The 22,112-nt window shown below is 45.1% G+C and overlaps 1 protein-coding gene across 1 annotated transcript in view; it reads left to right on the top strand.

Annotated features, from left to right (window-relative positions):
• The first annotated feature begins 4,950 nt into the window (after positions 1 to 4,950).
• MAEA (macrophage erythroblast attacher, E3 ubiquitin ligase) overlaps positions 4,951 to 22,112 on the top strand; it is a 22,869-nt gene continuing 5,707 nt past the window's right edge. The window contains exons 1-6 of the mRNA XM_087726801.1: positions 4,951 to 5,107; positions 11,142 to 11,324; positions 13,669 to 13,872; positions 16,576 to 16,698; positions 18,877 to 18,953; positions 21,325 to 21,433. Coding sequence (XP_087582927.1) covers positions 5,039 to 5,107; positions 11,142 to 11,324; positions 13,669 to 13,872; positions 16,576 to 16,698; positions 18,877 to 18,953; positions 21,325 to 21,433 — 765 coding nt within the window. The 5' untranslated portion in view covers positions 4,951 to 5,038. The remainder of the gene's footprint in view (positions 5,108 to 11,141; positions 11,325 to 13,668; positions 13,873 to 16,575; positions 16,699 to 18,876; positions 18,954 to 21,324; positions 21,434 to 22,112) is intronic.

The following is a 22,112-nucleotide window of genomic DNA, read 5'->3' as shown; positions in this document are numbered from 1 at the left end:
TTAAGGGTAGACTGCAGAGAAATGGGATACAGCACCAGAATTTTACAGGGGGAGCTTGCCTAGGTGTTGATTCTCAGGTGACACTTGAGAGGGATGTGTGTGTGTGTGTGTGTGTGTGGTGCCTAGACATGTTTATTCCTGTGAACATGCAGATCCTCTGGGAGACCTAATTTAATTAACTCCGTGTTTGCTGCACACAGGGCTGGGCATCCTGGTTGGGGACGCACATTCCGCGCGCATGCACATACCACCACCCTGAGACACCCAGCTCCTTGGCGGTGGTCGTGCAGGCAGTGCGCGCGTGTGCAATTGGCTGGATGCGTTATAAAAAGCTATGGAATGCAGGCGGGCAGACCAAATGAGCCGCCCTACCCGTAGGGGTGGCCGCTGCTCCTGGCTACTCCCGGTATAGCCGTAGCGGGCCATACTGCCCGGAACCCACCACTGTTGCAGACCTTAACCTTTGATATGTGGATTAGGTGCGGATAACCTATTTGGGGGTTTGAGGAAGGCTGCTAATTTTAGGGTTGATTAACTTGCTTTCAGCTTGACTGTCAGTTACCTGTTGTGACTCAGCAGAAGTTTGCTGTGAGTTGAGTCGGGATGCAGGAATAACAATGCAGCTGGGGCTCGTTAGCGTCGTCTTCTGGTGATAAAAGGACGGATGGTGCCACGCCCTGGTTGCAGGAGTCAACGTTCATCGTTCATCGGTCGTGGTTTGTTTGTGAGAGACACTTGGATAAGTGATTTGCTTTCTGTAACCCTGACTCAAAGAGACACTTGGAGAAGTGATTTGCTTTGTAAGAGATCTTTGTTTTTGCATTCTGTTATCTTCTTGCCAGAGACTTTATTTATGTTTATTTTGGGCTCGCAGCCAAGGACTGATAAAGTTCTTTCCTTTTAAGTCTGTCTGACTGTCGTCTTTGAATGAGCGGAGAAGGGGGGACAGAACAGTTACCTAACGGAGATACCGATTCTCAAACTACGGTGGATTCTGTTAATATTTTAAGGGATAACAGTGTAAGGAACAAAATATATTTGCATGGGGGGGCTTCTCACAGCCTTCTGAGTTTTACATAATGACAACATCTTCCCAGTCAAAGATTGGACCATGTGGTATTGAGAGCGAGGCGTTAACGCATTCCGTGAAAATGTCAAGAAAATAAAAGTTGACACGCTTGCCAGGACGTCTTCTTGATGCCCATTAAATATTTATGGCCATGCATTTATTGAGAAATCGATAACGCGATATCTTGCTTAGCATATTTATAGTGGGGGGGCTCTCCAAAGGCAAGCGATGATAATGTCCTTTTTTTACAAAGCCAGCAACGCTCTGTGTTAACTTGCGTGGGGCAACACAATTAAGATTCTTATGATTCCCATGACGCTCCCGTTTTATATTTGGGGTCTCGCCAAATTAGGGAAACAAATCGGTTACCCTGGAAACTAATTTACTCCGCGATTGTTTCACGGCTAAACATAGCAAAAGTATTTGCAAATCTGACTCTCTGTTCCGGCTTGAAATTCTCGATAGTTTTTCTCCGTGGAAGCTTTTGAGTTGACAAAATGAGGACAAGCTAAAATGCATCCGCTTTTGATGGCTGGAAATGTTCGCTGGGTTATTTGCTATCTGACAATTAACAATGAAATACTTGACCTACGGATGCAACCAGAGCATTTCCAGATGATGGAGGAAGGGAACGAAGAATAATTACCTGTTAAAGGGACTTTAAACGCACAGAGTCCAACCTCAGCTGGGCTCTGCAATTGTTCGTTCATTATTTGAATATTATCTCCTGTTGGCAAGAAAATCCATCTGGTTCAATCAGCGCAATGAAGGAGCTTTGTGTTATGAAAGGCTGTTGGGCAATTCTTATTCTGGTTTAACGGCTTTCGTTCAGTGCTGGATCTTGGGTGAGGGGCTGCGTGTTAGCAATAGCAATAGCAATAGCAGTTAGACTTATATACCGCTTCCTAGGGCTTTCAGCCCTCTCTAAGCGGTTTACAGAGTCAGCCTATTGCCCCCAACAACAATCCGGGTCCTCGTTTTACCCACCTCGGAAGGATGGAAGGCTGAGTCAACCCTGAGCCGGTGAGATTTGAACAGCCGAACTGCAGAACTGCAGTCAGCTGAAGTAGCCTGCAGTGCTGCATTTAACCACTGCGCCACCTCAGCTCTAATCCTACCATTCTGCTTTTGCCGGCTGGTCAAGCTTTGCTGCGAGGCGTTTAGAAATATCCTGTCTTGAATGAGTTCCTGCCTGCGGTGTTTGCTTTCGCTTATGAATGGAGCCATCTAGACAGTCGGCTTCCTCTTTCAATAAGCTCTTTTATCTCCTTACATGCCAGCATCTCCTGTGGGTTATTAAGAAAGACCGGGGGGGCTACTCAAAAACACGTTTCTCCATTTCTCCTTTAGGGAAATGTAATAGCTGACTGTTATCTGCAGTTCAGCGGTTCTAATCTAACCGGCTCAGGGTTGACTCAGCCTTCCATCCTTCCGAGGTGGGTGAAATGAGGACCCGGATTGTTGGGGGCGATATGCTGACTCTGTAAACCGCTTAGAGAGGGCTGAAAGCCCTATGAAGCGGTATATAAGTCTAACTGCTATTGCTATTGCTATTGCTATAATATTCTGCCTTTTTAAAAAAACATTTCTCAAAATATTTCTTTCTCCTGGGGGAGGGGGGCTTCCCTCGCTCCTTTTGTTCTAATCAATAAATAAGATTGAAGGGCACCAGGGAAATCATTTCAACTCTGGCTCTGCCCCTCCTTCTCCTACCTACACAGACGGACACATCATATCGTATAGTAACGGATGGTGGGACAATCAGGATAACAATTAACTTGCCTTAGACTTAAAACTTGCATTTCGTTCAGGAATTCGATGCAGCCTATGTAGTGGCTCCCTTTTTCTATCTTTTCCCATCACAACAACCTGGATTGTTAAATACATGAAAGGATAAAAATTAAACTATTACAAAAATTACAGTTTGGAGTGAGGCAGTTCTGCGCTAGCTATAATGCTATTTCCTTGCCCTTTGGCTGAATGAAAATTATGGTTCTTTAATTGTGGTTAACGGCACGGCATGAATGATAAACTCCTAAACGGCTTTTCAACAAGCTATTATTTAAAACACCCGGCCTAAAAGTGAGACAATTTTGTATAGATAAAGCAGAATGTTGTATTTTTAAAAAGCCATTCTGACTTTGGGGAGCCTGTAGCTCCCTCTGGTGGTCTTCCCTTGCAATAGGACAGTGTTTCTCAACCTTGGCAACTTGAAGATGTCCGGACTTCAACTCCCAGAATTCCCCAGCCAGCATTCGCTGGCTGGGGAATTCTGGGAGTTGAAGTCCGGACATCTTCAAGTGGCCAAGGTTGAGAAACACTGCAATAGGACTTTGCAAAGCTTATTGAGAAATCTAACAATTATATACCGGGGAATGTTTTAAACCGTGTACTGTAGACTGCAAATTTCCTGGAAGTTAGAATAGACTTTTCTAATTGTAATCTTACCACTAAATGTATTTTTATTTTCCAAGCTTAAAAGTTTGGTTCTTTATTAAAAGGGATGTTTTCTCCCTTACCTATTTGTGCTGGGCTCTAGGAATGGAAGGTCATTAGTTTTCACACTCATCTAATTTATTTAGATTATGTAGATTTACTAGAATTCTTCTAGTAAATTCACTTAACCACTGTGGCATGAAAGAAATGGGGCAAAACTCACTTAAGCTGGCTTTGCAGTGGAAGTTTTAGCTAAATCGTAAACCGAGGACTTTCTGTGTAAGGAAAGGCACCACAGTCTGTTGGTCCATCCACTTAACAACTGCAGTGGTTCACTTAACAACCCTGGTAAGAAAGGTCATCAAATGGGGGTAAAAACTCACTTAAGAACTGTCTCACTTAGCAGGAAAAGTTTTGTGGTCATAAGTCAAGGACTAATGATAGATCCCATGTATTTATTTCTTCATCTTGTCTCCACACATCCATATTATCTATCTATCTATCTATCTATCTATCTATCTATCTATCTATCTATCTATCTATCTATCTATCTATCTATCTATCTATCTATCTATTTTTCACACTTATGTCCATTGCAGCATCTCTGCCACATGATCAAAATTCAGAGGCTTGGAAACTGATTCACATTCGTGAAGGTCGCAGTGTCCCAGGGTCAGGATCCCCTTTTGCGACCGCAAAAGTCAACAGGGAAGCCGGGTTCACTTAACGACCGGCTACTCACTTAACAACTGCAGCAAGAAAAGTCATAAAACGGGCAAAAATCCACCCGCCTCACTTAGCAACATAAATTTTGGGGTCAACCTAGGTCGTAAAGCGAGGACTACCTGGCAAGCACAAATTTGTGCAAACGCAGGGGGGGAGGGGAGAACCTGCAAAGCAGGAGAAAAAAATAATAAACCGGAGATGCAGGTTATGCGTGCTGGAGGAAGCCAGATTTAGGCACAGAAGGGACCGATTCCCCGCAGAGCGGCGGGATCTCCCTCGATCTTTCTTTTTGCAAAGTCGAAAAATCCGCCTATGCCATCCGTCCCTGAGCCACGCCCACTCTTTCCAGGCTCCACCTCGGATTGGCCGAGAAGGGAAGAGTCTGTCCCCCCCCCCCTTCGCTCTTCGTGCAGTGGTTCAATCCGAGTCAGAGCCGCGCCCCCGAAGGGCTTTAAACCCCGCCCTTCCCTTCTCTTTTCCAATCACGCGACGATTCCTCGGCCGCTCCTCCTCCAACGGCCGTTCCCATTGGCCGGCAGGTTCCCCCAAACGGAGAAAGAAAGGAGCGGGGAGGGGGGGAAAGAGGAGGGAAAGGACTCAGGGAAGCTCCCTCAGCTTCTCTGCTCGCGGCTGAGGCGTCCTCCTGTCAGGGGAGGGAGGGGCGGGAGCGCGCAGGCGCGGCAGGGCGGGGCGTGAGGGGGAGCGGCGGGGCGGGGCCGGAAGCGTCTCTCGACGGCCGCGGGGGCTGCCGGGAGAGGCCGGAAGCGGCGCTGTTGCCGCGGCGGCGGCGGCGGCGGCGGGTCCAAGATGGCGGTGCAGGAGTCGGCGGCGCAGCTCTCCATGACGCTGAAGGTGCAGGAGTACCCCACGCTCAAGGTGGGTCCCCCTCGCCCCCTCCTCCTCTTCCCCCCTCAGGCGGGACCCTCCCCCTCCTCAGGCTCTTCCTTCGCAGCCCCCCCCTTTAAGCCCCCCCCCCCCGCCGACATGGCCTTTGTGGGGAAGGGAGGGCGAGGCGGCTTCCTCCCTCCAGGCCGGAGCCCGAAAGGGGGGGGGTGTCTCCCCGCCCAGGAGGAGGGGGAAAAGGGGGGGGTCCCGGGGAGGGAAGGGGCGCCGCCCTGGAGGGTCTTTTGAGGGGAGTTTCGGATCTTCACCGCCCCCCCCCCACGATTTCCTTTTTTCAAATGGAGAATTAACACAAAAACTGGCCCTTCTAATGCTCCCCCCCTTCCCCATAGCAACAACCCTGTGAGGTGGGCCGAGAGAGAGGGGGGGAGAAGGGCCCAAGGACCCTCCAGCTGATGGGGGCGGGGCTAGAACTCGCCCCTCCCTCCCAGACGAGTGAGTCCTCGACCTACGACCACCAGGTAGGGAGCCCCCCCCCCAGCCCCCCCTCCCCCCGTTGCTCAGCCAGACCTTGGTTCCATGAGGCTTTTGCTCCCCTTTTAACGACCTTTCTGGCCACGGCTGCTAAGCGAGTCAACGGTCGTTAAGCGAATCCGGCTCTCTCTTCCCTCCACCCCTTTGACTTCGCTTGTCGGAAAGTCGCCAAAGGGGATCGATCACGTGACGTCGTGACGGCCATAAATATGAGTTCAGGGGCCAAGGGTCTGAACACGCATCATAGGACCAACAGGAGATGCGGCGACAGTCGTTAAGTGTGAAAAATGGCTTTTTTTCAATGATGATGTGACTTCGAATGGTCGCTAAATGATCCGTTGTAAGTCGAGGATTACCTGTAACTCCTTTTATTTGTTTGTTTAGTGTTAAACTTTACTGGCCGCCCATCTTAGCATCGGGTGGAAACTCTGGGAGGCTCTCAGTGACATCTGAGCCGAAGCAAAAAAAAAAAGTTTAAAAGTAAATATTAATGCTCAGAATTATGAAATAATGAAGGTAACAACAGTTCGCTTAGTAGTCGTTCGAAGTCACAACGGCACTGAAAAAAGTGACTTTTTTCCACACTGTGGTTTTCCACACCCGTGGTCACGTGATCAAAATCCAGGCCCTTGGCAACCGACTCATACTTATAACGGTCCCAGGGTCATTTGATCCCCTTTTGCGACCTTCTGACAAGCAAAATCAACGCGGAAGCCAGATTCACTTAACAACTGGGTGACTAATATATCAGTTCCAGTGATTGACTTAATAACTGGCAAGAAAAATCGTAAAGGGGGGCAAAACTCACTTAACAAATGTCTCACTTAGCAAGAAAAATTTGGGGCTCAATTACAGTCGTAAGATGAGGATTACCTGTAGTTGACTTTGCCACAATGCTCTTAGACTCAGACATACTTTTTGGGGGGGAGGGGGTTTGCCTTTGACTCATTGATGACCACCTGGGCTGGTGCCTCCCCTTTCCTTGGCAAGTGGCCTGCCATTGCCTCCTTCCCAGGGCTGAGAGAGTGTGGCTGGCCCAAGGTCACCTCCCTGGCTTCATGCAGAAGACGGGACTACAGCTCTCAGTCTTCTGGCCCCTAGCTTGGTGCCTTAACATAGATCAGTGGTTCCCAAACTTGGCAACTTTAAGACTTGTGGGCTTCAACTCCCAGAGCTGGCTGGAGAATTCTGGGAGTTGAAGTCCACAAGTCTTAAAGTTGCCAAGTTTGGGAACCACTGACATAGATCATACAACCATAGGACTGGAAGGGGCTTCAGAGGACTTCTAGTCCAACCCCCTGCTCAAGCAGGAGACCTCATACCATTGTGGACAAATGGCTGTCCAGTCCCTTCTTAAAAACCTCCAATAATGGAGCACCCACATCTTCTGGAAGCAAGCAGTTCCACTGGTTAACATAATTATAGAGTAATATTTGAAAGGGGACTTCGAGTCCAACCCCCTGCTCAAGCAGGAGATCCTGACCTAGACCATTTCAGACAAACGATGGTCCAGTGTCTTATTCGAAATTTCCAGGGATGGAGCATTCACAACTCCAGGAGGCAAACTGTCCCATTGATGAATTGTTCTAACTGTCAGAAAAATTCCCTTTACTTCCAGGTTAGCTCTCCTTTTAACAAGCTCCCACCCACTGCTCCCTCGGGTGCTTTGGAGAATAAGCCCATCCCTTTCTTCCCTGTGACAGCCCCTCAAAGTGCTTGGAAGCCAGCTATCCTGTCACCTCTAGCCTCTTCTTCAATAGGCCAGGTGTTCCTAATTCCCTCAGCCTTTCATCAGGTGGTTTAGCCCCCCCCTTTTCCAGATCCCTTCTCTCTGCACGCTTTCTGGGGTCTCAACGTCTTTTTTAAAATCATGGTGACCCAAACTGGACTCGAGTTTTAGATGTGGCCTCCCCAGGCTGTGGGAAGCACCAACTTGGCTCTCTGTGAAGATCCAAGTGAAGTTATTTCAAATTTTGCATCTCCTGGGTGAAAGGACGGCATTTTCTTTGGGGGGAGGGGGGTTGGCCCCCTCTATGGACAGAACTTCCAGAGTGGAATTCCAGGATACAGCAGCCCCCCCTCCCCTTGTCATTTTTCAGATCGGATGAAATTATAGACCAAGATTGAGAGCGGGGTGCCTGGTCTGAAAAGGTCTTGGGGGAATTTCCTTGGTGTTTTCACGGGACAGGAAACCTGTGATCAGCATGCCTGCCTTCTAAATCCCAGGTGCCCCATTTCACCTGGGAATCACTCCTCAGTTGAGGGAGCGCCTGGAGGCTCTGAAATGACTGTTCTGGAAACCATTAGTGCCTCTCCTGAAGGTCAGAGGCAGATAATTCAAATGATAATGGTGGGATTTCTGCAGCCCAATAACCTTCACCTTCCAAGGCTGATTTTAATGATACCTTTGATGGCTTCAGATCCACAAAACAGTCTGCAGAATTAGCAGGTTGTGACGACCCTCTCTTTCAAAGGACATTTTACAGTTGAAGGCCCCTCCCCAGAAGCCACGCATAAGATTTAAACTTCTTTAGAAGCTGGAGAAGCCTTCTAAAACCGAGTTGCATGGCAGTCACCTATAGTACTGATGTTCCAGATGCAAACTTTGGGGTTCCAAGGAGTTGAGCTTCAGTTGATTAAGAATGGAATTGTTAGGAATAAAAAAGCCCCAAAAGCAGGGATGAGATGAGAAAGGAAGGAATGGTTTTAAAAAAAAATCAAATATTATTCTAAACCATGTTGCATTTGGGCTCCTTTTCAGCATACGAGACCATTCAGGTATATCTAAACTACCAGCCTTCCGATTGAGTAAAAAGCCCACCCTTAGAAGGGGGTGGGATATGGAAGGAAGTGGAGTTTGGGTAGCAACAGTGGGTGGTGGTGAGAGAGGGCGGGGGGGGGGGGGAGAGATGACTATCTCAATTCCTGTTGATTTGCCTCTTGAAATAATATGAACCACGTTGGAACTAATCAAATTCTGCAGAGGCAGGACTGGTTTTTGCCTCCCTAAGCAGAGACAGCGCACAAACCGCCATGCAGATGCACAATACAGCTGGGAAGGATTAATGTCATCAAGTAAAATATGCCAAGGAAATTGCAACTTTTTTCGTATTCATATAAACATTGAAAAATGCCGATCCCCCCCCCCGCCACTTAAGCCTGTGCTTCCCCTTTCATTTTTGACAATCCTGTATAGCCTGTTTACTCCACACAGTAGGAAGAGAAATGTGAAATAGATTTTTAAATCTCTTGATCATTATTCATAACTCCAGCAGTGACTGATTTTTAGAACATTGAATGCAGATAAGTGTCTTTAATATTTTTCTTCAGATGATTTGAGGGTGTGAATAATATTTACAATCAGAAATTACCTGTTTCTAATTATTGTGGCCTTTGGGATGAGAATATGAAGTTCAAGAAAGAAACAACAAAGAACTGAAACTTCTTAGTTTGTTTTTTTCTTAATTATAGTAACATTCCTGTTTATACAAAATGAACTTTCTCTTTATTTAAGCATGCAATCAGACAGACTGTAAACATCCCACTGTATACTCGGAAACCCAGGAAGGAGTACATAAATGTGGTTGTCATACATTTTGTTGGCTTTCTAGTGGCTGTATTTATCTTTTAATTTTGATTTTTTTTTAATACGTTACTCTAGGAATTTCGTACATGAGAACTGTCCAGAAATTAGATAATATAAACAAAAAAGAAAACATGGGACTTATTTCTGAATTACTATTGGTAGTCATTACACTTTGAGTCTTCATTTTCTAAAAGAAACAAAACACTCAAAATGGCTCCCAGCATTAATATATCTCAGTAAACAAAATTCAAGTATCAGTAGAAAAGAAGCAGGTTAAAATAGATTTGCTTTTAAAAAAAATCCCACAAGTTACATAAGAGTCTTTATCCCTATTTCAGTTGTAATGCAGCTGACGGTGAAATGCAATTCTTACGATTTGTGCGATGGAATCCCAAATATTTGAAACCTCTTTTAAACACCGAATGGTTTCTCTGAAGTGCATAGCAAAGGACATGGATTAAAGTTCCTTCAGCCTGAGGTCTCTGGATGACCTACTATATATTCTTTCGTTAAGGCATAATACAAAGTCTGTTAAAATAGTCAAAGGCTATGCTGCATTACGCCATTATAAGGAAGGCTAATGGAAAGCTATCAATGTCTCTGGAAACTGTCAATTTATATTTAGCAGGAGTGTGTGTGTGTACGCGCGTGCACACACAAACACACACAGACACCTGCCTAGATACATACACCAGGGATAAGATTTTTACTTTGACCCCAAGAGTTAATTTGGCTATAAGCAAGCTTATGGATAATGTGGGGCTTTTTCATACATACATACATACATACGTGGGTTAGGTTTTTAAATAGTGCCTTGCTTTATTCACCTCCAGTAAGTAATATCCTATCTGTGGTTTTATGTAGGTGAGTGTGTGTTTGTAAACAAACTGGTTGACAGTAACATCTGGGTCCCTCTGCCCAATTGGCAAACATTTTGCAGGAGAAGTCCTGTAGTCCTGTTGTGTCTTCTCATCTAACTGGATCTTTAATCAAGCTCAGTATAAACTAATGAGATAAAATTCAGTGCAATTACGCTTCCCTTCCATCAAACATGCCTGTCTTGATGTAACCTCTGTCTTGATGTAACATCATCCCATTATGATGCCAAGGCAGGCCAGGTTAAATAAACTTCAAAATTCTGAGGCATGATGATGATTTATTATTTTTTTACCCTGGGAGAAAGGATCTGGCAGCAGGTGTTGTCTTATATTTTGGTATGTGAAGGGGGTTGGGGGGTTTCCCCTGTTTCATTTACCCAGGGCGTTCATTAAATGGACAGGAAGAGTATTCCATTTCAGTTCACAGGCTCCTGGGAAAACCTGACTCGCCTTTTCCTTGTAGCTTCAAAAATACTGTTTATATAAAAACATAAATTGAGTACCTGGGGAGGGGGGTGGGGGGCTGTTGCTACTGATTTCCCCCACCTTCCCGGTGACATAAACCTGGATTTCTATTTTGATAAGCGTTTTAAGCCAGTGAGGCTAGAGGTAAGGAGTTAGTTTTCTCATTTTCTATTATCTGCCAATTTCAGATAATACAGTGTTTCTCAACCTTGGCTACTTGAAGATGTCTGGACTTCAACGCCCAGAATTCCCCAGCCAGCGAATGCTGGCTGGGGAATTCTGGGAGTTGAAGTCCGGACATCTTCAAGTGGCCAAGGTTGAGAAACACTGAGATAATAACTGGAATATCTAGAATACAGATGCCAGTTCCAAGGCTCTTTCTCTAATCCTTACTCTTTCCAACATAAACAGATGTGTAGTATCTGGGTGAGCCCGAACAGAATTGCAAGTAACTTAATAACTCTTAAGCTGTTTCTGCTGGAAAGTGGCATATCTATTCATGTTTTAAAGAAGTTAGTGGAATCTCAATTTGCCCGTTAAAGATAACAAACCAAGCTAGGAGAAGCGTTTTCTGTAAACGACAAAAGGTTGTTTGTTTTTGAAGGTACCTTACGAAACGTTGAACAAACGGTTCCGGGCTGCTCAGAAAAACATTGACCGAGAAACCAGCCACGTGACCATGGTGGTGGCAGAGCTGGAGAAGACCCTGAGCAGCTGTCCAGCTGTGGACTCGGTGGTCAGTCTCCTGGACGGAGTGGTGGAAAAACTCAGCGTCCTGAAACGGAAGGTAACGTTCTCCTGCCTCATTTCGTTTGCTTGGGCTTTGTGATTTTTTTCCAGTTCTATCTTCATCTGGGAGTTTATTCTGTTTTCACGTTCCAAGGCGAGAAGAATCCTTGTTTTGGACACAATATGTCTTTATTCCAATTGATTTTGGGTGACTGCTCAGCGAAGGAATCCAGCCCTTCAACCAACAGCAATCAGAGTTAGCTTTTTAGCAAGAAGCAGCAAGCGATTTGCAAAGTGTTGGATCTTGTTTGAGATCAGAGGTTTCATGTCTGCAAAGTTCCCTGAGTTTACAGGATTTTTTGTTTGAAAAAACAAACCTTAAAAAAAGAAACATTTTAAGAATCAGCAAAATCTTGCCAGATCTGCAGTGACACTCAGGGAATTTACATAACTTCGACTTTGTTTTATTTCTTAACAAATCGCTGTTTGTTGGCACTGCCTATAATGGGAAAAGAATTCCTTGCTGGAGGGACCCTCCTCACTAGGGGAAGGCTTAGAGGTTCCTCTGGATTAAGGTACACAGGCATGAATCATGCACCTTCAGTCTGAAAAACGGGGGGCATTTGCAGAGCCCCTTGGCTGCTTTAAGCAAATGGTTAAGGAGGTGGTATGTTTGCTGGGGAGGCCCCTTGTGCACAAAGATGTGTTTTCCTGGGATTGTGTTGTTATTGTGTGAGCTTAGGAAAAGCGGGCCCTTCTTTAAGGTGTTAGCCACAGCGAACTGAGTACTTTTTTTCCCCTTTTGTCTTTGGATCTAGGAAAGGCCATGTAGAAGAAGAAGGAACCATTTTGGATTTCCTAGATAAATCCTAGAATCCTGGGGCTGGAAGGGGCCTTGGAGGTCTTCTAGTCCAACCCCCTGCCCAAGGCAGGAGACCTTATTCTGTCCCAGGCAAACAGTTGTCCAATCTTTTGAAGACTTCCAGTGATAAAAGTGAGGGGTCCTTTGGTGCTGGCTGAGCTTCCTTCCTTGCAGACGTTTTATAGTGCTAGCTAGGTAACAGCATCAGTTACCAGTAAAGAGTGATGTTTCTTGTCAATTTATAAGCTGACCGCAAACTGATGATGACTAGCACTGATGATGTTACCTACCGCTAACATGGTGGCTCAGTGGTTAGAGTGCGGTACTGCAGGCTGCTTCTGCTGGCTGCAATTTGGCAGTTCGAATCTCACCTGGATCAAGGTCGACTCGGCCTTCCGTCCTTGCGAGGTGGGTAAAACGAGGACCCTGATTGCTGGGGGCAACAGGCTGACTCTATAAACCTCTTAGAGAGGGCTGGAAAGCTCTGTGAAGCGGTATGTAAGTCCTAAGCGCTATTGCTATTGTTACCTAGTTAGGGTAGTTGAAACGGAATGAATGTATGTGGCGTTGTGATTTTAAACCGGTTTTTTTTTTCCCCTCTTTTTTTTGTAAGCTGCCCGGAGTCCTTCGGGATTGGGCGGCATATAAATTTTATAAATAAATAAACAAACATCTGCAAGAAAACAAGCAAGCTCAGGATCCCCCATTTCAATCCTGACTTACAAATATTCTCCTTCAGTGATAGAAGCAAAAGTGATTTGAAATCCCAGGGTTATTTTGCTTTTCTAGAAGACTAAAATGCACTTTCTAATGACTTTAACGGTTAAAATAAGCATGGATTTATATGTCTCTTTCATCAGTCAGAAAATCCCTCACCCTTCCTGTGCTTGCTTTAAGGCAGAACATTCTTCGGCACCCATGCCATATTCATTCTGGATTAAACAGCAGATTTCAATGGTGGTGTGAGATGGGGGAGGGTGCAATTGTTTTTCCTCCTGCACACAAGCCCAGTGAGTGTTCTGTGACTGGGGGAGTGAGAGGGCAAAGGAGCTAAGTAGAAAGGTATTGATTACTAGAGTAATCTGCATTAGGCTGGAATTCTTAGCTTCCCTACGAAATGTTTGCACCTCATGTGCAGAGCAATTGATTTTTCCTATGCCTTCACTGCTGCAAGCAGAGGCATAAAGAAATGTTCAGAAAATGAAGGCAGAAACGGCCAGGATGTTGTTCAATTTAACAGTGCGTCTCAACCACAGCGACTTTAAGAGGAATGGACTGCAACTCCCAGAATTCCCCAGGCAGCCTGGGGAATTCTGGGAGTCGAAGTCCACTCCTCTCAGTTGCCAAGGTTGAGAACCCCTGGACTATACTTTCTGTAACTATAGCCTTTCTCGATCTAGGCTAGATTTCATACGGCTAATCCGGAGTACAAGCGGGCCTTGCTCCCTTCCCTTTGCAAGCATCCCTGGCTCTTTTGAGCCTGGAGTAGAAATGTCTGCGCGCAGATCGGACTGAAAGCCGCCCTTTTTTCCTCCTGCAGGCAGTAGAATCGATCCAGGCCGAAGACGAGAGCGCGAAACTATGCAAACGCAGGATCGAGCATCTTAAAGAGCACAGCAGCGACCAGCCAGCAGCTGCCAACATGTGGAAGAAAAAACGGATGGACCGGATGATGGTGGAACACCTCCTGCGGTGCGGCTATTACAACACCGCGGTGAAATTAGCCAGGCAGAGCGGCATTGAGGTGGGCATACTCGGTTGAAAGACAGGCGGTTGTGGTCACCTGGTTCTATTACAGAGATGGGGGAGGGGGTCATGCCTGGCCCCTTTATGACTGGTGGACTTCAACTCCCAGAATTCCTGAGTTGCTGACTCAGGGATTCTGGGAGTTGAAGTCCACCAGTCATAGAAGAGCTATATTAGATGCTGCCTAAAAACAACAAGAATGTCTTTAAGGTTTGTTTTCTTTAAATGGTTTCTAAGCTCAAGGAAGTTTTTATACTGAACAGCAAGTGTGCAGAATTCCCATCTGTCCCCCGAGATGAGGTGGCAGGAAGTGATAGCTGGCCTATCTTGAAATCCTTTTTATTTTATTTTATTTTGTACACTGTGGTGCTCGGATAACCTTTTAACAAAGTCGTTTCTCGTTCCTTCTGTACAATTTGTTTTCCTGCGTATGAAGCCTATTTTGATGTTCGGCTGGAATCAGCTTATTCGTATTATTTTTAGAATGACATATACTCTCTCATCCCGCACAGTGAATTTTATCCGTTGATTCAGCTTGCTTAATTGGTTCGTCCTAATATTTTCCGTAGCTCAGAATAATCATTTTAAAAATTGGGTTTATTGGAAGATCCTCCTTCCCACACGGAGCGTATGTGGAATAAAGGATTTTTTCCCCCTCCTTTAACACGCCATAGTTTTTCTTTGAAAGGTGATCTGTTTTGGGTTCAGGTTTTTCCCCCATGTTCTGAACAGATGTAATAGCAAATAACATTTGCAGCAGAACATTGGCCCGGGGCAAATTAATTCTGGGCAGTCAGAAAACAGCTCTTCATTTCCTGTTATGTTTAACTTATTCACTCAAATGGAATTCTAATGTGCAATTTATAATCTTGGCTTAGTCACCAGAGCTAAAAGAATGCAGGCAGAGGCAATATTTTAGTCCCTGCAGCCGGATACCATCTCTCAAGTGGGTTATACATGCATTTGCTGGTTGGAATTGTACAAAGATCACTTGGATCCCCCCCCCCCCGGCCCCAAAACGATTCTAAGATTTCTTCCTAACGGAGGTCCTTCCTGGGAGAACACAGAGCCCTTTGTTTCCCCTTTGTTTAACGCAGGAATAATAAACGGCTACATCTTTTTAATTTTTATCTGCCAAGCCTCTCGAGGAACGCAGCTGGAGGAAACAGGAACCCCCTTGGGTTTCTGGAAAGGTCTTTTATCAGCAAGAGGGTATTATAATAGAAACCTTGAAAGCCCGTTCAGACAATTCTCCGATTCAACTTATAACTATATAATTAAGGCAGAGTTACTCTCAATCCTTTTCTCATGTTATCCTTCTCCAGTCCTGGGAATCTTTTCAGTAACGGCCCCATTTTCTCCCATAACAATATTGCTCCATTCATCACATTTCCACCACCTCTTAGACCCCCCCCCCCATTTTGTCCCTCCCCCTCAAATGTCTCTGGCCCTGTCTCTTCCGTCCTTCCAATTAAGGGCCGGACATTCAAGACCGAGATGGGCGAGTAAGAAGATGGTGTGAGGGAGAGCAGGAAAATAACCCCACAGCTGAAAACAATAGCAATATAGCAATAGCAGTAGACTTATATACCGCTTCATAGGGCTTTCAGCCCTCTCTAAGCGGTTTACAGAGAGTCAGCATATTGCCCCCAACAATCTGGGTCCTCATTTTACCCACCTCGGAAGGATGGAAGGCTGAGTCAACCCTGAGCCGGTGAGATTTGAACCGCTGACCTGCTGATCTAGCAGTAGCCTGCAGTGCTGCATTTAACCACTGCGCCACCTTGGCTCTGTTGTTATTGTGGAAAGGAAAGGGACTAGCACCTTGCTCCCTGGGAATACCAGGATTATATGTTTGTAGCCAGTCCTATACCCAAGGCAGTTGGGATGTGCCAGGAAGCAATCAACTGTAAATTGCAGGAGCTACTCTTTATGGCCGCTTATTCTTAGTTCTACGGGAGCCCTCTGCTTCGGGTTGAGCCGTCTCGTCAACCATCTCTGTTTGCAGAGCGTTTTCCAGGGTTGCGAAGTTAAAAAGCCGCCCCAGAGTCTAAAAAAGCTGAGCCCGCTGATTTGTGAATATTAGCAAATATTATATTCTAGTGTTCAATATTGGAGTTTTCCTTCATCGCCTGCGCTCTTGGGAAATGGGAGCTGTGAAATTTCTTTCTTGTGAAAGTCAAAGCTTTGGAGGCCTTTGGGCATTTACTCTCAAGGTGGCCCAAACCTCCAATAAGCCTTGACATTTCCAGCCAATCCATGATGGCGTCTCCAATATAACCTTTGAAGGACACCATAGCAATAGCAGTTAGACTTATATACCGCTTCATAGGGCTTTCAGCCCTTTCTAAGCGGTTTACAGAGTCAGCATATCGCCCCCAACAACAATCCGGGTCCTCATTTCACCCACCTCGGAAGGATGGAAGGCTGAGTCAACCCTGAGCCGGTGAGATTTGAACTGCAGAACTAGCAGTCAGCTGAAGTAGCCTGCAGTGCTGCATTTAACCACTGTGCCACCTCGGCTCCTGTACTCTCCCCTCTCTCACACACCCTCCTTCCATTTGCCATACTGAGCTACAAATATTCCCCTTTTATGGGTCCTCTGGTTTCCGTTCTGATCAAAAAGTCCTCTCGTGATGTTCCCGGGATCGTAAGTGACGGAGATTCTCGGGTGAATAATTGTGCTTTCCCGCTTTCCTAGGACTTGGTCAATATTGAGATGTTCCTAACCGCCAAAGAAGTAGAGGAATCCTTGGAAAGGCAAGAAACCATGACTTGTTTAGCTTGGTGTCACGATAACAAGTCTAGGCTCAGGAAAATGAAGGTAATAACGGAGAATGTTGGTTTTGTTGGTCATGTGCTTGAATGTGGCAAAATGAGGGGAGGTGACAGGTGTCAATCAAGGTGTTCGTTTCAGAAGCTTTGTATAGCAAAACAGGAGATATAAATAGAACACTCAAGCCAAAGTATTGCGAATGAACTTTTATTATTCTGAATCCGTTGTGGGTTATTCTTACTAAATTATAACTAAGGGGAAGATGAATATTTTTAAAGATTTGGATGGATTTGGATTTATTATATTTCTATGCTGCCCTTTTCCCCGAAGGGGACTCAGGGCGGCTCACAATTCAGTCAGAATTAAAGACAGAATATGTGTGTTTATTTTGAAAACGCAAAGAGCATCGTATAGGCGTAGGAGGGAGGAAGACGGGCAACCTGTTCAACGTAAGGCCTTTAGTCAAATAGGATAGTAGGATAACTCTGTGTTCTCTGTTGAAGAAAATAACATCCTTCAGCTGGAAGTTAACCTAATAAATGTAGTCCTTGACTTACAATAGTCCATTTAGTGACCATCCAATGTTACAAGGGCGCTGAAAACAAGGTGACCTTGCTATTCGTTTGCTCTGAGAATCTCCGTCTCTCAGCGGCCCCGTTAATTTGGTTTTGTGGGCAAGGAGGCTGAAGCCGAGAGAGGCTGGCTGGCTTTGGCTCCTTAGGGCAGTGGTACCCAAACTTGGCAACTTTAAGACTTGTGGACTTCAACTCCCAGAATTCTCCAGCCAGCAGAGCTGGCTGGAGAATTCTGGGAGTTGAAGTCCACAAGTCTTAAAGTTGCCAAGTTTGGGAAGCACTGCCTTAGGGAATGCAGGGCAGAGGTGAAGGCCAGACTAAGTGAGCCTTGATCCGTGTCTCTCTCTCTCTCTCTCTCCACCTCCAAAGCCCACGAGTTCTACGTCATGTGAGGGACAGAACCTGCTTTACAAGAACATAAGTGCAACTGCGTGTGGGAAGTGTAATGACTTAATTTCTGACGTGCCGCCAAAGTGTGCCGCCAGTTGCTAAGTGCCCAGATTTTGATCCCCGGGTGGAAAAAGGCATTGCGACAGCCGGAACTATGAGGACTGGCCGTAAGGATCACACATTTCAGCGGCACCGAATGAAAGAGTATAAGTGAGGATCCCCTAAGGGTGAATTTTGGCATCTTAAGTGTTGTAAAGTGATCGATGTGAAGAAAGTCATTTGAAGTTACTCTTTCAAATAAACCTTATCCCTTCAGTCCCACTCTTGGAGTTTGGCTAAGTCGTCAAACGTCCTTGGCTTTCTTAAAAGATAAATCGGGATTTTTTAAAAAAAATAATAATGTGATAAACAAGTTATAGTAGGAACAGATTAGAAGTAATTTCTGTTTGAAGAGAGCCGAGGTGGCGCAGTGGTTAAATGCAGCACTGCAGGCTACTTTAGCTGACTGCAGTTCTGCAGTTCGGCTGTTCAAATCTTTACCGGCTCAGGGTTGACTCAGCCTTCCATCCTTCCGAGGTGGGTGAAATGAGGACCCGGATTGTTGTTGGGGGCGATATGCTGACTCTGTAAACCGCTTAGAGAGGGCTGAAAGCCCTATGAAGTGGGATATAAGTCTAACTGCTATTGCTATTGCTATTCTGAGAGAATTATTCAGTGAAGATGGATGGATGGATAACATTTCTGATGGAGGCTGAAACAGAAAAAGTAGCAATAGCAATAGCAGTTAGACTTATATACCGCTTCATAGGGCTTTCAGCCCTCTCTAAGCGGTTTACAGAGTCAGCATATCGCCCCCAACAACAATCTGGGTCCTCATTTTACCCACCTCGGAAGGATGGAAGGCTGAGTCAACCCTGAGCCGGTGAGATTTGAACTGCTGAACTGCAGTCAGCTGAAGTAGCCTGCAGTGCTGCACTCTAACCACTGCGCCACCTCGGCTCCTCTCAAGTGAACAAATTTGTGAAAATAGAACTCTTTGTAATAACGTTTCAAAAAACAGTTCTCAGCGTGGATGCATAAATATTTTTCTGAAAAAAGAAATTTGATTATGATGCAACATATCAAATTGTGTAACTAAATTTCATGGCATTAACTTCGATACTGGTTCTGAATATATTCAGATGTTCTCTTGGTTTTCGGGTAAGTTATCCAAGTAAACATCAATAAAATTACAGGTCGGTTTGCTTTCTGTTTCATTTAGAGTTGTCTGGAGTTCAGTCTAAGGATCCAGGAGTTCATAGAACTTATTCGACAGAACAAGAGGCTGGATGCTGTCAGGTAGGAGGCAACTCAGGTGCACATAGGAAAGCCCCGCCCGAAAGGTGATTTTTAAAGGGTGCTGCCTCCTCATCACGCTTCTGCTCTTTCATAATGGCTACCGAAAGCAGTTATGTTTTCTTCAGGAGGGAGTTCCATGCACACTTGTACCAAAGTTCTATAAAAAGTAACAAAAATTACATACAAAGTAAAGGAAGGAAGGGAGGGAGGGAGAGAGAGAGAGAGAGGGAAAGAGAAAGAAAAGAAAGAAAGAAAGGTTCATTTCAAGGTTCATTTTATTTATATGCCGCCCTATTCCCAGGGGGACTCAGGGCGGCGCACAAACCCAAGGAGGGGAAGGGAAACACAAGAACTACAACAAAAAGTACAGGGAATTTAAAACAACCAACAGCCACACGATTCGAGAGGGGAAGGGAACTCATCAAAAGAAAGAAAGAAAGAAAGAAAGAAAGAAAGAAAGAAAGAAAGAAAGAAAGAAAGAAAGAAAAAAAGACAAATGTAAAAAGAAAAAAGAAATAGCCTTCCAGGTTTCTTTGCCTCAAATACAAATAGGGCCTCGTTATCTTTTACTCTCTGGTTACAACCCCCCCCCCTTTTTTTTTACTATTATCTAATGATTGTATTTTCTGATGGTTTCTCGCTGTCAAAACCACAAATCAAAAGATATTCCCCCCCCCCTGTTTTATGCAAAATGGTTTTAAAGGATTTCCAGTCAGCAATAGAGGGAGGGAGGGAGGGAGGGAGGGAGGGAGGGAGGGAAGGAAGGAAGGAAGGAAGGAAGGAAGGAAGGAAGGAAGGAAGGAAGAAAGAGAGAGAGAGAGAAAGAAAGAAAGAAAGAAAGAAAGAAAGAAAGAAAGAAAGAAAGAAAAAGAAAAAGAAAGAAAGAAAGAAAGAAAGAAAGAGGAAAAAAGACAAATGTAAAAAGAAAAAAAGGAATAGCCTTCCAGGTTCCTTTACCACAAATACGGCACCATTACAAAATTATCTTTTACTCTGCGGTTACAACACACACACACACACCCTATTTACTATTATCTAATGGTTGTATTTTCTGATGGTTTCTCGCTGTCAAAACCACAAATCAAAAGTTATTTTCCCCCCCCTGTTTTATGCAAAATGGTTTTAAAGGATTTCCAGTCAGCAATAGAGGGAGGGAGGGAAGGAAAGAAGGAAACAGAGGAAGGGGCATTGATGATCCTCTTCAAGGACCTGGAAGAAGACTCTGAGACCCCTTCAGAGGGAGAGGGAAATTTTAATTTTAGGGAGACTCTCACTCCAGCTGGCAGCCGCTGCAGCAGAGAAGGGCACGCTGCTGCCAGGATCCAAGTAGATGCCATTGTTTATTGGATGGAACCTAGAAGCGGCTCTCTTGCCAGATGGAACCGATCGGTCAGATACAGTTGGAGACAGACAGTCCTGTGCCATCCCAGAAATCATTTGGGAAACAGATGAAAATAGAAATGCCAATGTAATCATGATATTGTATAAACCTACGGTGTGATACCACCATTCTTGTTGTTCTCCCAAAATGGATATTGCGCACTGGGGGGAAAAAAATTGCAGAGAAGACCCATAAAATTTGAGGAGACCCTACGAACTCTGGAGTTTCTTAGCTTAGAGGGGAGGCAGTAAAGGAAGACGTATCCCAGTGACAACACTAGTAGAAACTGACAGAGAGTCACGATCGAGAAAAGGAAGTATTTCTTCGCTGGGAATTGTGCCATCGGATGTGGTTGCCGCTATCAATTTAGATGGCTTTTAAGAGGTTGCAAATATGAACGTGGGATTCGATTCCATTACTCTTTGGGCCTGTGGAGTTTCCTGAACGCATCTATGTGGTTGCCATTCTCGGGTACATTAGATGGAGTTTTGGCCTGATCTAAGTAGACTCTGAGGTTACAGGCATTAGCGGTCAAACGTAATGTTGACCCATAAGGGATTAGGGGAGACGGGGGAGTGTACGACTCTGTACAGGAGCAATCATTTATTTGCACACTTACAGGATGTTATAGATTGTTCAGGCAACTAACTCTGAGCAGCCTAAAATGCCCCAGTACAAAATTAAGATTAAAGCTAAGGCTATAAGGGATTTCCAATCAGTAATAAAGGGAAGGAAGGAAGGAAGGTCAAATTTACAAAGAAACAAAATATACATTATTATAGCAACATAAAGCAGGAGGTATGCTCTGAAGAGTTAAGACCAATTTTATTCCGGAGAATAAAATCAATTCGTACCAGAAGGGATATTTGCTCCCAGAGTTCCTAGGACCAACGTGGCTTCCATTTTTAAATGAACAAAACAGACCAGGCATCTGTGGGAGCAAAGGAGGTTTGGGAAGGAAACCCTGTTTTCTCCCTTCTTGAATTCCAGGCACGCACGGAAACATTTCAGCCAGGCTGAGGGGAGCCAGCTGGACGAGGTGCGGCAGGTGATGGGGATGTTAGCCTTTCCTTCGGATACTCACATCTCCCCTTACAAGGTAGGCTGCTGCTTTCCCTTCAATCTTTGGGGGGGGGGTGGCAGGTGAGTAGAGCTGAAGGTGGTCAGCCAATGAAGAGTGCCAAAGGATGCACGCCGGCCTCCCTCGTTCAAACCGAGACGGGGGTTCAATCTGCTCGTGGGTTTTAGCAGATTCTTTGTGTGGAAATCGGTTTTTCACAATGGCCACTTGAGAAGTTGAGTTTATTTGATTTGATTTTTAAGAAGTTTGACTATCGGCGTCTTACGACAATCACTTTGGTGCTTGTATCTTAACGATTTATATTGTTTTGTTAGCGTCCTAGTATGATTTATGTCGATGGCTTATTTAGCATCCTGTGACTCTCCCTTAAGTGTTGTATCTTATGATTTGCGATAGGTGCATTTTTACCATCTCTGATCGTGATTTTTTTTTTATTTTTTTTTTCATTTTATTATGCATTTATAGGCCGCCCTTTTCCCTGAGGGGACTCAGGGCGGCTTACAATAAAAGGGGGAGGGGGAGTGTAGGACAAATACAAAAAGAAATGTGAGCGAGAATAAATTAAACAATAAAACACAACATTCACTCGACATTCGGGAGGGGCGAAAGTAAAGACTTATCCCCAGGCCTGACGGGCTAGCCAGATCTTGAGGGCTGTGCGGAAGGCCTGGGCGGTGGTGAGGGTGTGGATCTCCAC

This window comes from Thamnophis sirtalis, unplaced genomic scaffold (genome assembly GCF_051295495.1).
Source record: "Thamnophis sirtalis isolate CommonGarterSnake01/CBP01778 unplaced genomic scaffold, rThaSir2_p1.2 scaffold_12, whole genome shotgun sequence".
Classification (NCBI taxonomy): domain Eukaryota; kingdom Metazoa; phylum Chordata; class Lepidosauria; order Squamata; family Natricidae; genus Thamnophis; species Thamnophis sirtalis.
Note: the sequence above shows the minus strand (reverse complement) of the source record. Positions and strands in the feature narration are given on the sequence as shown.